Source organism: Callionymus lyra, chromosome 14 (assembly GCF_982586985.1).
Source record: "Callionymus lyra chromosome 14, fCalLyr1.hap1.1, whole genome shotgun sequence".
NCBI classification, from domain to species: Eukaryota; Metazoa; Chordata; class Actinopteri; order Syngnathiformes; family Callionymidae; genus Callionymus; species Callionymus lyra.
Genome location: NC_141831.1, coordinates 20,921,697 through 20,939,005, shown reverse-complemented (window position 1 = coordinate 20,939,005; position 17,309 = coordinate 20,921,697). Strand labels below are relative to the sequence as shown.

The following is a 17,309-nucleotide window of genomic DNA, read 5'->3' as shown; positions in this document are numbered from 1 at the left end:
AAGGTGCTTCCTGTTTGAAGTCTGAATGAACTATCACTTTTAAGGCAGGTTTAATGGGGGCTCGATACAAATTTATTTAGATTAGATTAGATTAGATTAGGTAAACTTTATTGATCCCTCTGGAGATCTCCTTCTGGAAATTGTTTTTCCAGCTCACAGCAACAGAGCAATGATTTGTAAACAAGGACAAGAACAAAGTGCAATAAAAGAAAGTGCCAGATGACACAATCTAAATCTAAAGATAAAGAACGTAGATCAAAGAAAATTATAAAAAGATTAACATGGAATAGACTCATCTTTTCACTCCACTCCTGCCCCCAAACTAAAAAAGAATTAAACAGCCTAACAGCACCGGGAATGAATAAGTCCCTGAGTCTATTAGTGTTGCATCAAGGGAGGAGCATTCGTGCTCCATCTGCTTCTCTGCTCACTGATGACAGTGTTCAGAGGATGACTGTCATCATCCATGACGCATCCATGAAATCCATCATAATTTAGGAAGCAGACTTACATTTAAATGGTTTTCTGTACGACAAGTTAAATCCATGAAATGATTCTCGTTATATAGAAAATGTAAAAATAGGAAAGTGAATCAATGGGCCAGTTGGGGCCGCGAGAGATGTGTTGTGTCGCCGGTAATGAAGCAGAAGTGATTGAACGTCAGCAAATACTTTTTGTAAATTCATCGAATTCATTTTATTTTTGTACCTCATTTCCTGTTTGAATCATCCAATCAACTTCGGATGAATAGAAGTCAAGCCTAATTCAGTGATGCAGTGTGGAGCTCACAGGAAATACAGTTCCTGATATTCACGCGAGTCCTTTGGGGGATTTTCATTGGCCCTATTTCCCAGGCGGCAAAACTTAGGTAACCCTAGACTCAAACGTGAAGCAGGGGGCGCCCAAATTCAATGGGAGGAGCTTACAACAAAGAAAGCAGCCCATTGGTTTATTTTCAAACTTGCAGAGGGCTGGTCCAATCAGCTGGAACTTCACAAACAATCACTTTTGTTTTCTTGTAGTGACAATAAAGTTACAAAAATACATTTATTGACAAATAACAACACTAGTTTGTTGATAGATAGAAGACATTTTGAGCCATTCAGAACTGGTACGTAGATAATGATAAAAAAAAAAAAAACACGGTGATAGTAAAACATAAAATATGGTTTAAGTTCTTAAAGGTCGATAATAATAGAGAAACTAATCTTATGTGTGACAACGTTGAATGTTCACTGTGCTGAAAAACGCTTTCCCACAAAACTCATCAGAGCAATTCCCTTTGTGAGGGCGGAGAATAAATGACACATTTGGGAAGCGGGCCGGACAAAGCCCAGACTGTGCAGCAGAACCATTGAAAGAGGCACAGAAAGTGATATTTTCCAACAAGGACAGCGGAAGAACCAATTCAGGAGGGAAGAATCTGCTTTCAACTTGAGGTGTGCTCTGACATTCACCATCGCCTTTTCCTCGACACGACTCCGGAATCAATTTGCTGACTTCAAAGAAAATGTTAAACTCGGGCACAAGTGTTCTGAAGAGCGTCGAGTTTCTCCGCAGTGAGAAAGTTACCGGACGTGACCCACCACGTTCAAGGTCTGCCTTTAGCTCGAGACATGCTAGCAGTTTAGCTTCTGTTGCTTGTGAAATTCTTGCTTTGATTTCTTGCATGAAAGTGTTATGGATCGAGCCGAGGTATTCAAAGAAGTCCCTGATTTCGAGGACTTTGCCACCCAAGGACACAGCACTAGCATATTTCCTCATATTAAGATACTTTTCCTCTGAGAGTAACAAAAGGGCCCTAATCTTAAGGTCAATTATAGTATTTAGTGTTAAAATCCTTCACTGCAGACAATTGTATGGGCCTCATCTACTAATGATTTCCTACTAAAAACTAGGCATACATTCAAACCCAGAAAATGGTGCACAAACATATTCAGATGTTTGAATCTGTGCATGACATGAATCCAAGAACTTTTCTTTTCTTCATCCAAATCTGCGTAGAAATCAGCGCAGACAGGTTCATCCCTTTCCACTCCTCCATTTAGATATGTCAATCATATTTAAATGAACCCCGAGAGTTCTCCTCCCAGCGATCAGAAAGAAACCCCAATGAAAACATGCATTTAAACTGGATTAACGGTTTTTATTTGTTAATTTTAAACATTTCTGACAGAGATCACATTTGAGTTCAGACGAGCTCCAGTGTAAATCTAACATTCACGATTATTAACAAGAATACTGTATTTAAAGAGACGATCAGGGGCTTATTTGAAATATCTTTAAATGGAGTTGAATAAGACTAAAACTGTAAATCAGTAACTTGGATAGTGATAAAGATGGTCTGACTGTCTCTCAGGTGTATACAATTTGTGGCTCACCTGCGTGACACACGTACGTATTCTTATTATATTCATAGAATAAAAGTTTTTTTTTTTTTTACATATAGTCATCATGTGATGGTTCATTTATATAACTGTGATATAAAAAGACATAACTCTGATCATACGATCACATTAGGGAAAACCGGCTTTTGCTTCTCTTTGATAGAACTGACGTGATGTTGTTTCTGTGACTCTCTTAGAACAGACTTGAAGCGGCCAAACACGTACAGTATGATTTAAAAACAAGCCTATGATTCCTTCTTGTTTTTCCTAATTGTGTGTATCAGAGTTTTGACTGAAACGCAGAGCAGACAATCTGAGCCCTATTCTCTATTTTGTTATATCATATTTATTATGTCATGCGATCTACTATCGACCGGTAGATTGCGATCGGTGTATTGGGCGCCCCCGAAAAAGTATTACATGATTACTCTACCTTGTCCAGGACACTGATGAATTTTCTGCATAAAATATATCCCATTATACATTTTAGAACCAATTAGGTGAAATTGGATATTTTCCCATAGCACACCTGACGATCTCACTGTTCTGTAAATGGTGCAGTAGTTCTGGCAGATCAGAGACTGGGTTAACACCTTTACCATTGTCAACTCCTGGAGATGTGCCTGCTTTTAAAGTACAGATTGCTTCTCCAACCTTACTCGTAAAGATCTGGGCTCATACTTGTTAGTCTGTTCGTCTGTTGTATTGATACATCTGGGTTCAGTTTGTGGTTGTAGAGCTTGTGACAGTGTTCCGTCCATCTGGTCAGGATGGCACTGTCTTCGGTCATGAGCTGGCTGTTCTTGTCTTCGTTGTTATCTTCTGCTGTGGAGGTTTCGCGAATGTTTTCAGCGTAGCCTACGCTACCTTGCTGTCGCCTCTGGCTAATCCATCTTTTCTGGGCTTTCTTTCTTTTATATCTGATGGTGTGTGTCGACCAAGTTTAGCTTCCGCCTACATGCAAACTCTTGGAGTCTCAAGCCTCTGTCGTTCATCTCACTAGCGACCAACAGTTCCTGCCCATTGTTTGTATGCATCAGGACCCACGTTGGCGTTCCAGTCTCCTTGTACGGTAAAGAAGTCTTTTCTTGATGGAGTTGTTGATGGTGTTCCTTAGTTCTTCGAAGAAGCTTTCAATAGATTCATCATCATATTCGGATGTTGAAGATGTTGAGTGCTACATGGCCGTTGACAACACGGTGTCTAGCCACGCCCCCTCACCAGTGGCTGGCGGGGTTACTGGTTTAGTCGCCGATGGAACGACCCTATGACAGGTTGTACTGGGCTACAGGTTACCAGTAACAGGTCATTAGTATGGACTGACCTGACCCTTTCAAGACTAAGGTAAACACCAAAAAACAGGAGGTGATCCAACAGGAAGTGGACTCTAAGGTGGTTTCTCGGGCGTGACTGCAGAAAGCATAAGATAACAGGAAGTATAAGAAAAGAGAACGCAGTGGTTTGTAGTCTGTACTTTTTATTCATGTTTCAAAACTCCTACAAGGTCTTTCTTTCCCTTCAGAGATGAAAGACTTTCTCTCATCTGGTCAAAGGATAAAAAGCGAAACAAGTGCAAATCTGAATTCTGTCCTGACCCAAGTTTATACGTCAACAAAACTCCCGAGCGCGTCTTTAATCCCGAGCGTCGGGACTGGTGGAGCCTCCTACCGCGGAGTTAAATGAAACTCCAGATCAAAGCTGCGGAGGCGCCGGAGGAGGTCCGACCTTCATCCCTCTCTCCAGTCTTAGCGGACTTGCAGGACCATTGCTGTTTTCATCTCCGCATTATCATCACCGAAATTCTCCGATTTTTTAATCAGTCACTGTTGCGCGCTGATTCTGCACCTCGAGTTCCCCCATCAATGACACCTGGTTCAAAGAGAGGCCTCCCACCAAGTACCCCCCATCACCTCTCCCGCCCATGTCTCCGCACCCTTTCACTGTCTTCTCAGCGGGGTTCCAGAGTTTCTCCGACATCTCTCTCTCTCCTCCTCAGTACAGTGGAGGACTTCGTGTCTGAGGCTCATACAAAAACAACTTCCAACGCTAGAGCTGACGTGCCACCACGTTACGGAGTATAAAAATAACTCTATACCTGCTTCCTCTGTACCATCATGCTACTGGTTCTGACATAAAAGGCGATTACTCGGGGGGTGGGGGGGGGGTATCATTGCTTTCGCTGATATATTTATATTCTGGAAGGAGAACCTTTATTTGAACACAAACTCAGTGTTTCTTACAGACATTTAAGAGACAAGTACGCTGGCAAGAACACGATACATATCATATTACAGGGGCAACGATACATTCAAAAAGGGTTAAACAAGGATCAATTTGTAGTATTGCCGGGGAACTTTCAGTACTTTAATTACCTAATTGACTTTGCTCTGTTTGTTTTGAAAGCAAAATATGTCCAAACATTAGCTTTAAACGCTGCTGGAGTCGACTGTATCCTCTCATCCTCAGTCAGCGTTGGGATATGGATGGATTTCATAGTTCCTTGAGTTTGTTAACATGCAAAAAACAAACATAATAATAATAAAATAAATAAAAATTGAAAGTGTGCTGTTGAATATCTATACAGTAGTGTGATATATCTGTGTATTTATACTTGTTGTTTTTATACACGTCTGCAATCCCCAAAACTGCGTGATGTCGCTAAGCTAATTTTTCCATCATTTTTTTCACAGAGAGACGCGGCGGGATGGCGGGAGGATTGGAAATGTAACGAATAAATCCAATCCTTTCAAATGCACCACTTAATATGATTGGATGATGATCTTTTTCTCAGTACCTGCTTGTGTAGATTCTCATTCACCAGGGTCATGGTTATTTCAAGTAGTTTTAACAGCAGAACTCTACAGTCCAGTTGCCTCTCTTTGGAACCACTTGGACTTTCAAAGTTCCCAACGTTCCACTGGTGACTAAAATGTCTAATTTTCCTGTATGAAAGTGTAAATAATTTGCTGAAATCAAGGGGTAAAGAGGACTTTAAGAAAACACATATTTTACAGCTCTAACTATTATAATGTGTGGCCCTCATGATGTCAACGTGGAACTGATTTGTGAGAATCAAAATGTTTATTTGGTATCTTTGATATTTTGGCGAATATATATTTATATTTATATTTAATGTAATGTTTTTTGTTTTTACATCACATTTTGTCTCCTTGCTTTCTTCTATTGGCTTGACGGCCCCTCACAATAGTCACAGTATATAATGTCATTTCCCGTCACTGCCTCAGACAATGTTCAGTCCGACTGTTCCACCAACATCCCTCGAACCCGCTCAACTTTCGTCACCCTCGGTCTTCTCATGCGTCGTGGATGACGGTTTTATTTTTTCTGGTTCTCAGTGTTGAACTTATGCTCTTGAGCTCTTCGCCCAAACTCATTATCGGAGGCTGAGGCTGCGATGACTCCCACACACGGACACAAAGAACGGAGCTTCAATGACGCAGGAGATAATCAGGATGATGATGATGATCATCATGATGATGATGATGATGATGATGATGATGATGATGATAATGATCACTGCGGTGAGGTTTTGATGTGAAGCCTGAAATGTTTTTTATCTTGATGTTTTTATTTCATACAATGTGTGTTGCTGAGAGAACTTTGAGGTGATGTTCTTCACCTTTTGTTGTTGGTAAAAGTATAGATTAAAAGGTATAATTTTTTAGTATATGGATGGATGGACGGACAGGTGGACGGACGGACGGATGGATGGATGGATGGATGGATGGATGGATGGATGGATGGATGGATGGATGGATGGATGGATGGATGGATGGATGGATGGATGGATGGATGGATGGATGGATGGATGGATGGATGGATGGATGGATGGATGGATGGACGGATGGATGGACGGACGGACGGATGGACGGACGGACAGGTGGACGGATATAAACAGATGGATGGATGGACGGATATAGACGGACGGATGGACAGACAGGCGGATAGATGGATGGATGGATGGATGGATGGATGGATGGATGGATGGACGGACGGACGGATGGATGGATGGATGGACGGACGGACGGATGGACGGACGGACAGGTGGACGGATATAAACGGATGGATGGATGGACGGACAGGCGGATAGATGGATGGATGGATGGATGGATGGATGGATGGATGGATGGATGGACGGACGGACGGACGGACGGACGGATGGACGGACAGGTGGACGGATATAAACGGACGGATGGATGGACGGATAGATAGATAGAGATATTTATATCAACACGGTTTATCACCAATTTCTTAAAAAACTAAAAGTCAATTTTAAATGTAGACATAAGCACAACAATCCTATAAAGCTAACCATAGTATTAGCTGCTTATATTATACAATAAGTCCATTAATTGAGGATCGATTACTCCCGGAGCAACTTGAGATCCTCCAGTCAGAGTCGACAATATTCAAACACACTGGAAACTGACACAACAAAGAGCCTCCACCCTTGGTTTGTTAAGACTATGTGGTTCGTGGCAACTGCGCAATGATGGTTCAATGAAATGGGGCCAGTATCAATAAAACAAAAGCGATCTACGGTATTCTCGTGAGTCACTGAATCAACAGACCAGCGTCATCGAAGCCAGACTAATCGTACAAGACAACAATTCATCAACCATTTCACCGACAAGACGTGTTTCTATCTAAAGACACACACACACACACACACACACACTAGAACCCACACACTGAGGAGTCACTGTCCTCTTCTCTCCGGGCCACACTCTCACTGGTAAAGGATGAGAGGAGACTTGTGCACTCAAGGCAAAGGCAATGGAGACAGATCGAATCATCACGTCCACAAAGTCACGACTGTATTGTTCCGACACCAACACTTTGTTGCCAATTTGCACTTTAATAGCTCGGACAACCTCCGGGCTTAGAATAACTTCCCCAAACACTCTCCTTTGACAAATGCCCGGGAAGAGGCGGGAGCCGAGAGCGTCTGAGGAAAGGCAGCACTGCCCCCTCATGGTGAAGGAGAGGAACACTTCAAGTGGAACGAGATTTAATTTCCTCAGGGGCCACAGTTTATACAGCGGCTGTTTTTAGGGGCCATCAAGCACAAATAAATGAGCGAAACGTATAAAATAAATCAATAAAACCAGGTTAGTATTCTAAAAAAAAACATATTTACTTTTATTGATTTAATTAATCTGATTTAAAGCCTTTTTTATATATATATATATATATATATATATATATATATATATGTGTATTCACCTAAATATTTTTGAGGGGCAATACATACCCACAAAAAAACAAAAAAAAAACTTTTGTCATATTTAGAGACTTGTAATGAATAATATAAATAAATAATAAGATAAAAATGGTAGTTTCTACATGATCTTTGACCTCTTAAGTCAAAAGGCCGGTCTTTTGTACCCCAGGTTTTGTTTTATAACTGATAAATTCTATTTCATTATTTGTGGGACCTTTGAGCAACTTTACGATCTTGTGCCTTTATAGAACAAACTGTCAGTAAAAAAAAATCATGAATCAAGTCTAACATTATTCAAATAGATTTTATATATTTCGTTTTTTATGGCCTTTTTCTAAGTTGGTCATTATGTTAACTGAGATTATTACTTACGTCTTCATACATAATTAAAAATGTATAAATTAATGATGAACATGCAGCAACTCGAAGGGAGAGAGATCGATGTGAGGCGAAGACGAACAGAAGAGCTGAGGAAGAAGACGCTTCCGCCGGATTATCTTCGCTCTCCATCTTCGTCGGTGCCACACGGCTGAGGACGAGAGGACGCCGACTTACAAGGACACCGACCTCCTGAAGCTGCAGGAAGTGCAGGTGACGTCTGACAAACGACCAGAACAAACCCGCGGGGAGTCGCCTGAACCCCTGGACCTCGTGTTACTATCAACGACGGACAAACAAGTCATGAACACTTGAGCCTGTCGTCAATGAAATGTAATTACAGAAGAAAATATTCTTATGGATACATTCATGTAATGTAATTACAAGTCTAAGAATAATACAAATAATACATTTAATTTAATTTTCTAAATTAAAGAAAAAAAAAATCTTTTGACCTACATTTTCTTGAGAATTTAAAATTAAAACACCTTTATTCATGACGAACACAGCGAATAAGTAGGTTTTGAATAAATTCAAATAGTTTTTAAGTTAATCCATGAAAAAAAATAATTTTTTTGTTAAGTTTGAAAGGGGGAGTAACCGTTGAAACAAAAACAAACATGATCATCACTTCACTGTATTTTCTTGGATTTGACATTTTGACTTGTGAAAATGGCAAATATTCAAAACATAAATTAATCTTTTTAGCAGGAACAGGATCTAATTAACAACAATATCAACTTTTTTTAATCTAAATTTGATTTTATTCAAAGATCAATGATTTTATCACTTCACAGAAGTCGCTGAATTGACCTTTCAAAGTAAAAGTACAGCAAGCATGTTGCGTTTTAAATTCATGTTGGAAAAATATATAAACTAAACATCTTGGAAATTAATTAACTTAAATTAACTTTTTAACATTAACTACTGCAGAAAATAATTAAATAAAGAATTTACGACAAATGACATTTCATTTTTTTGTGCGTTTTTAATAATTGTGAATCAAAAATTTGGGGAAGTTCATTCATTTTCTACAGCTTTATCCCTTATGGGGGTCGCAGGGATTGGAACCCATCCCAGTTTCATTGGGCGAGGGGCAGGGGACACTCTGGACAGGATGCCAGTCTGTTGCACAAAGACACACAACCATTCTCACACACACTCATACCTATTTAGACAAGTTCTCAATCGACCTCTGTATGTTTTTTTTTAGTACTATGGGAGGAAACCGGAGTGCCCGGAGTAAACCCACACAACACGGGGAGAAAATACAAACTCCACACAGAAAGGTCAAAGTTGGCTCAGCCTGGAAGTGAACCAGCAACCTTCTTGAAGAAGAGGCGACCGGGCTAACCACTGCGCCACATCTGGGGAAGTTAATGATGGTCTGATGAAGCTTCATGAAGCAGTGTCATTATTTTCAGAGTCCACTAGATGGCGGTCTCTGCACTATTTTCCTTTGTTTTGAACAACTGTTCTAATGAAATGTTATTTTTAAACTGATGGCGCCACCTACTGACCTCTGAACAACATGACACTGCTTCATGAAGCTTCATCAACACACACAACACAAGATGGTTTTTAAATCACTACTCAAAATTTAAAAAAAGGAAACAGGCGACTCAAGTTTTACATTTTATTCATCGTCCAAATTCATATCAGTAGACTTCGAGAAACCAAAAGATCTTTTTCTTCCTTTTTCTTTTTTTTCTTTTTTATTTCTTGAACATTCTCTCTTCAACAAAAATAGAACAACTATTTACATCCACGGGTAAAAAAGACATCGAAACAAGCCGACGCCCGGTGTTGTCTTTCTAAAAGACATATGTTACAACAGCCATGAGACGCGTGACGACGACGACGCTAACACTTGATGGACAGCTTGTGCGACACACTCGCCAGCTCGTTGTGCGTTTCTGCTGTAATGCAAATGAAAAAAAGAACTAACAAAGAAAAAAAACACATTCACATCTCAAGTTATTGCATTCTGGGAACTGGTGAGTCGAGTCGGAGAAGAAGCTCAACCTGGAGGAAAATAATACTGATCCGAGGTTTGTAAGGAAGAAGAAGAGAAAACGTTGTGCGAAACAAAAATCCTCCGTTTGAGACGAGAGCTGCACAATAGAGGGAAGGATTTTGGTTTATTTCACAAACGTTTGATTTTATTTTAATTTCAGTCGAACCACTTGGATATTAAGAAATATCATTTGAAGTTACAGCTAAATAATTAAATAAAACAAGTTAAAATAATTTGATTTTGGAAAGATTTGAATTAAAAACCCAGTGAATAAATAGAGATTTGCAGCTTAAATATCTTTATTGATTCCATTCTTTTTAATCTTAAATGAGAACTGGTTTTACCTTTTTTGGGATGGAAACACTTTATCAAAAAATAAAAATGAAAGCTATAAAATGTAATTTATTTTAATTACAAAGCTAATGTATGTAGTTCAGCACTTTTTTTTTAGTCATAATATTGGATTATAGACTCAAAATATCCACTATAATGATTTATTTACTGAATTTTATCTATAAATAAATAAATAAATGTAATTTTATTTGACTTTTTTCCCTTTCAATGCTTTTGCTGAACAAAATAAACCTTACTTTTACTTATTTTGTTGTTTCTTGCATTTGATTTTATCCTAAAATATTCCAAAATATTTTGTTTTTGTTGGTTTTTATTACATCAATTACCTGTTGATGCTTTTTGCAAAGAAAAATAAATAAATTAAAGACAATATTTCTCAAGGGCTCGATGTTTATTTAAACAAAAATAGTAGGAAAACCTCAATATTGTGCAGCCCTGAACCAGCAGCACACGCCGACTGAATTTCAAAAGTTCATCTGTCGAGGTTTTTTTGGTGGTAAAACTATATATACAAACGCTTTGGAAAACCTGCAAACTTTTACTTTTCAGTACTCGGCCAAAAACTGTTAATCAATCAAACTCACGCGGTCAAATCCTTAAGTTCAGCACAAAAAGCCAAAACACAAAAAAAAAGAATCAGAAAACGGCCTCAATATATACACGGAGTGAAAACTAAAAGATCCTGCCTGACAGTCCGAGACCAGGGAAAACCGGATACAAAAAAATAGCTTTTACAGGAGTCTCTGGTCTATCAGTTAAGTTACGGCAAAAACGACAGAAAATATAAATCCATATATATATATATTTTATGCCAAGTATATATATATTCATCGATTGTTCAAGTCTTTGTTTGGCGGAAACACAAGAGCGTCAGCAGGCAGAGGAAGATTCCAGTTGGTGCCGCGCGGAAACACAAAAATCATGTACAAAATCAGCTTCTTCTTTTTTTTTCATACATATTAACAACTTTCAAGGAAAGTATTTAAATATTCTACAAAAAAAGGTCTATAGACACGGAATGGAGTTGAGAGACGTGTCGCTCGTTCAGATGATCAGTTGAGAACGTTTTTTTTACGCAGCTAGAAAGTAAGTTTTGAGGGTTTTATTTGTCAAAACTTCAGTGCTCGTGGTGCGTTCAAGGTACTTGTGACTCAGTTTCAAAACATTTGACTTTAATAGTTTGGCAACACATGAGTTCGACTTTATTTTTTTTAACGTGGGCGATAAATGCAACATCGGGGGTTAAAATATTGAATAAAAAGTACTTTAAATGCTTTATCCTTTTATCAGGTCGGTGAACACATGATGGTTAAAGAGTTTATTTTAATAACTATGGAGTAGAATGATAGAGAGATTTCAAATCAATCTGCTTATATTTATTTGACAGTTTAAAGATTAATAAATAGTATTTTTAAGCAAAAAAACAAGTTTTTTAATTAAGAAAATAAAGATGTAAATTTGAGTAGTTTTTTCCCTTGAATTATTAATAATAAAATATGATGTTGTACTGGTTCTGAAGTAAATTAATTCTTCAAATGGAGTGACAACGACTAGAAATTCAAAACATGTTTGTCGTACTGAGTCGACCTGCACCTGAACGCATCATTCATAATCAGCCATTATTGGATTCTTTGAACCGGTTTGTGCTTCAGATTCTCGTGAAAACGTTCTCAACTGAAAACATGTTTCTGTTAAATAAAAAATGTGGATAAATCTGTTGCATTTCTCTGCTGCGTCTATAAACAAATGTACAAAAAAACGATTCAGCTCGTGGTTGCGAGTCCGACTCCGAAAACACTCCATTGATCTTCGGCTCCTTTAAACACTTTTACATACAGTTGGTTTGTGGATCTGCCCGAGCGGCAGTGGATTCAAGCTGCTAAAGTAAGTAAGTGCTAAACACCCTCAGACTTTTTCCTTTTCTTTTACTTCAGGACTTTTGGCATCAATTGAAAAAATTCTAAAAGTGAAAAAACTAGAGGAATTGGATCATTTCTAAAATAAAAAAATAACCCATTAAAACACGTTTTTTATTATTGAATGCTTGAAAAAGAATTTAATTAAATATTTAACCTAGAAAAAAAACTAAATGTATTTATTTAATGGACGTTCTGCACTTCATTGGATTTTTAAAGTTTAAAGTTTAAAAATGTTTGAATTGGAATTAAACTGTAAACATTTACAGATTTAAAATCTATTTAAAAAGGAAAAAAAAAATCTCCTTAATCTTGTTTTCGTTTCTTAAAATCACTTCAATTAAAACATTAATTCATTAAAAATTGCAGTTCATTTTTTTTAAAAACGTTTTTTGATGTTTGTAGTTAAAAAAAACATCATGAAGTTCCAAATAATAATAAAAAATAAACTTAAGTCTCATGTAAAACTGTGAGAATTCAACGCTCGTTCGTCCCTTTGTCTGATATTTTTGAAAAATCTGTACAAAAACGTTTTCAAATGGAGTTTTTTTTCTTAAAAAAAGCAGAGGATGAGGTCAAAAGACGAAGGCGTACGTCACGTGACCCGTGACCCCCGACCTGGATGATGTGCTCTGGGTGACGGCAGGTTCTGGAGTCCAGAGACCTGGAGCAGCAACAGGTCTACACCGCCGACACTTGCTCGTCTGGAGGAGAAGAAGAAAAGAAACATGAACCGAGTGAACCTCGGATGAAGGTCGGTCACTCACCGTCGTCGCTGTCCTGCTCCTGGACCTGATGGACGGGCGTGGACCTCCTGGACTCCTGCTGGTGCAGCCTCCGAGCCTCGGCCAGACTCCCGGCCGCCCCGGGGCTCTGCAGGAGCTTGCTCCTCTGGAGGGCCACGCTGTACTCGGGGGGCCGCAGGTGAGGGGGGCGGGGGGCCGGAGAGCTGGGGGCCACCGTCACCACGGCGCCGTCGCCCAGGTCGCCCAGAGCCAGACCCTGGTAGCCTGGAGGTGTGGGGGGAGGAGCACGGAAACGCTCATCCTTGGCGGGGGAAGTGATACAATACACTAGATGGCGGTGAAGAACCCAACCGAAAAAAAAAGAAGAAGGGATGCAGCGAGGAGGGAGTGAAGAACGTGAGGAGAAAAGGGGGGGAGAAACAATAATGGGGGGGGAAATTAACTCAAAGTGATGTTTGGCTATCATGACACATGACTGAGCGTGTGCAGTGAGACACGGACACAACAACATATGATGAGATGAAGATTCAAACGGATCCACGAGCGACTGGTTCGTCACTCGCAGATTCTTTTTTTAGAATAAAGTTTTTTTTAAACAAATGATTTTAAAGCACAAAATGAAAAATATGGCTTTTTTTTTTCGTAGCTTCACAAGTTTTCAATATGAAGTATGAAAGTATTTAAACACAATTTCACCAGAACTGACTTATAAAACACTTTTTAACATTGAAATACTCAAAAACTGACAAAATATTTACACATAAAAATGATTTAAAACAAATAAATAATGTGACATTTTTAGAGAAGACATTTAAAACACTATAAAAATATATATTTAATCTGAAAATGTGTTTTTTTGTTATACGTTTTTCCTTTTCATTACCAATTACCTAAAAAAAATTTTTTTTGTTTACAGAATAAATATTCAGACAAACACATCGCATCTGTATCAACAACATTCAGTTATAAAACACTTTTTCCACTCACTGTGAGAAACATTTAAACAATAAATATAATAACTAAAAATACATTTTAAATATAAATAAATAATGAAGAAAATAAACTTGCATTAACGCATAGTTTTAATTAACTTTGTAAATACTATATATCTCTTTGTATGATCCTTTCTGATCAAATTCAATGTACTATAATTAAATAATAGATTATGTCTTCATTTATTGTAATAAAAACATATTAATCATAATTTAATTCCACAATAGTAGATACCAATTAATTAAATAAATTATTATAATAAATATCAACCAATATTAATGACATGAAACTAAACTAACTAGTGGAGGTTTTAAGATAATATAACCATTATATAAAACGTTAAACGTTTCTTTTTAAAAGAGGCTTTAGGTTAAAAAATGGAATAAAATATCTAATCATGATAATTCAATAAATTTGTTGATATAGTTTCAGGTAGCGTCGGACTCACCTATGAGGCCCTTGTCCGTGCTGGACGTCACAGTTTTGTAGGCGGGGTCTGCGGCGGCCGCTTCCTCCTCATTGGTCGGAGACGACGGCTGCTCCGACGTGTTCTTCCTCTTCACCGTCCCGTAGTTCCCCTCGTAGGTGTCCGACAGCGAGCTGGACGACGCCCAGCTCTGCCGCGACTCCGAGTCCCTGGCGTGGTTCTTGGCGCCGTCGCTTGCCCACGTGCGACCCGAGGACTCCACCTCGGCGATGGGCCCGGCCAGCTGCGTGTGCTTGAAGCCGCCCAGGAGGGCGTGGGGGATGGCGAGCGGGTGTCCGTGGATGCCGTGGTCCCAGGGCCGGCAGGAGGAGGCCGGGAGGCTCTGGAAGGAGTCGTGGGAGTTGGAGGAGCAGGAGGTCCAGCTGCCTCGCCCGCTGTCGCCCACCGAGTCCAGGGAGGTGTGGTCGGGCGTCAGCTCCTCCGTGGAGATGGAGGAGGTGAAGGTGGAGGCGCGGGAGGGATACGACCGTCCGGTGGCTGAAGAACTGATGGAGACGAAGAGAAGGAAAGACGTTTGAATCGCTTTATTCTTTATACTTTGTTCGTATGAGATATTATAAGAGACATGACATGAAAAACATTGATATGGCAAATATCGCAATTTTTTTCACGATACAGGATCGATGTTCGACTTCTTTTTATGGTTTTCAAATCATGAGTTTTTTTTGCCCATATTTTTTTATGGTTTACAACTCTAAAAAGTGTCTTTCAAATAAAGAAATTTTTTTTATTTACAATTAACATAAAAATATTCACAAAATATAAATCGTGCGAAATCCTGGAAAAAACTAGGGATGAGAGGATACTAGGGGTGTTAGAAAATAACCATACAGAGATACTGTATATCACATTTTTTTATACCCAATGCCTATCAATATACAATAGCAATAAATACATTTATAATTATTATTTTGGCTTTTAAAACCATGTTTTATTAATCACATTTAGTTAACTGTTTAAACTTCAATAAAGTGTGTTAAAAAATAGCACAAAAAAAAAGGCTTTTTTTTAAAAACCTATAATTAACATGGAAATATTCACAGCATTTTTCCCCCCCACATTTGTGTTGCAATTAAACTTCTGTCCGCTAGATGGCAGCAGTCATTATTTCCTCAGCAGCTAACACAACAATCAAATCTAGCGAGATCCTGGAGATGACTGAGGACGAGAGGACGCAGTCGACTCCAGCAGCTTTTAAAGCTGATGTTTGGACATAGTTTGGTTTAAATAAAAATTAAATCAGTTACGACTTCGTCAAGAGAAAAATTCTGCAACACCAGAGTCAAGTACTGGACAATACTACAAATATATCCTCGTTACTGCAGAATCACAATATATGATATAATTGTCCCTGTATTGTGATGTTTATTATTATTATTTTGCACATTTATTTCAGAAATAATCTTGTGCCTGACATTCTAAACAACTGTTGCCATCAAGACTAAAGAAAGTTGTTTGTAGAATCGATTGATATGATGTTTTGTGGATTAATATTAACAAAAATTGACATAAATTAATCAAAATAAGTTAAAAAATGTCAATATTAAAAGATATTTTGTTCTTTTTTTTTGCTTTAATCGTGGTTGGATTGATGAGGAGAACCAGGTGCCAGAGGGAACCAACCGTCTGGCGGAAGCACCTCTTGGTTTTATCGTCTCCTCTTTACGGTCCAGAAAGGTCCGATTATGGAGGGACAATAAACAAACAGCAGACAATAAAAGGAGGTGTTGTTTACTCAGCAGGACGGAGAAGCTGCAGCCGACGCTTGACGGAGAAGAGGAGTCAAGGTGAGGGTCCAATAAAAAGCTGGCGTGTTTACGACTTCCTGTCCTCCAGGTTTAATGAGGAGGAGCCGGGGCGCGGCCGGGAGGACGGCGGGGGGGAGGCGGCTTATTGACGCGTTAAATCATCTCGCGCCGAGGCGTTCGATATAAAGCTCGCTGACGTATCGAGATGATGTCTTAGTCCTAGTCTCTCTTTTTTTTTTGTCGTCAACGTGGAAAAATACAGGATCGAGAAATATTCATCTGAATTAACTTTTGTAACTTTATAAACACAGAGCAGATTCACCTGCACTTGAGTCAAGAGTTACGCAGACGACTCAGTAGAAACTGCTGAACATGTATTGTCAAATGATTCTGAAGGGATAATTATATTCAAAATATGCTTAATACTGTACACACAGCTGCAGCACTGAGTTCACAGAGAGGTGGTGAGTCTAAAAGCTAAATTTTACTTTTGATTCTGACAGAACATCATGCATAAAAAATATTAGATTGAGGTCAGGGACTGATTCAAGTCCTACCACAGTAGCTAAACACCTGGACATTGACTTATTAATGTTAAATTATTATTTTCCCCATTTTAACCAGTGGTTGTCAACTCTTCATATTCTTAACTGGTACCGGTGTAGGGGCCGAAAAGCATGAAAATAACAAAAACAATTTTGAAAAACAAAAAAAACCCTGAAAATAAAAAATAAACTACACAACTTTTTAGGATTTTTAAAAGTGTAATAATGCCACAATACATTAAAAAAACAAAGAATGTGTATAAAATATATATAATTATGTTTAATGTAGAACTAAACAAGAATCTGACCAAACTTTCATTTGTTTTTTCCATTTACTTCATGATAATGTAGTCTTAAAACAGGAAACTTTTAGATATATTTAAATTTGAACTACTATAGCAAGTATAATAAGGAATAAGAATATTGTTAAGCATTTATTCACGATGATTAATTTAGTTTTACTCTGACCTTACATCGACCAGATGAAGTCCTT

The 17,309-nt window shown here is 38.5% G+C and overlaps 1 protein-coding gene across 6 annotated transcripts in view; it reads right to left on the bottom strand.

Moving 5' to 3' along the window:
- Positions 1-11,860: 11,860 nt before the first annotated feature.
- The window catches only part of rapgef6 (Rap guanine nucleotide exchange factor (GEF) 6), a 109,440-nt gene continuing 103,991 nt past the window's right edge, over positions 11,861-17,309 (bottom strand). For all 6 annotated transcript variants that reach the window (XM_087807782.1, XM_087807784.1, XM_087807783.1 and 3 more), the window contains 3 exons: positions 14,485-15,008; positions 13,065-13,370; positions 11,861-13,001 (listed from right to left, as the gene is read on the bottom strand). In XM_087807782.1, the coding sequence (XP_087663908.1) occupies positions 12,979-13,001; positions 13,065-13,370; positions 14,485-15,008 (853 nt within the window). In that variant the 3' untranslated portion in view covers positions 11,861-12,978. The remainder of the gene's footprint in view (positions 13,002-13,064; positions 13,371-14,484; positions 15,009-17,309) is intronic.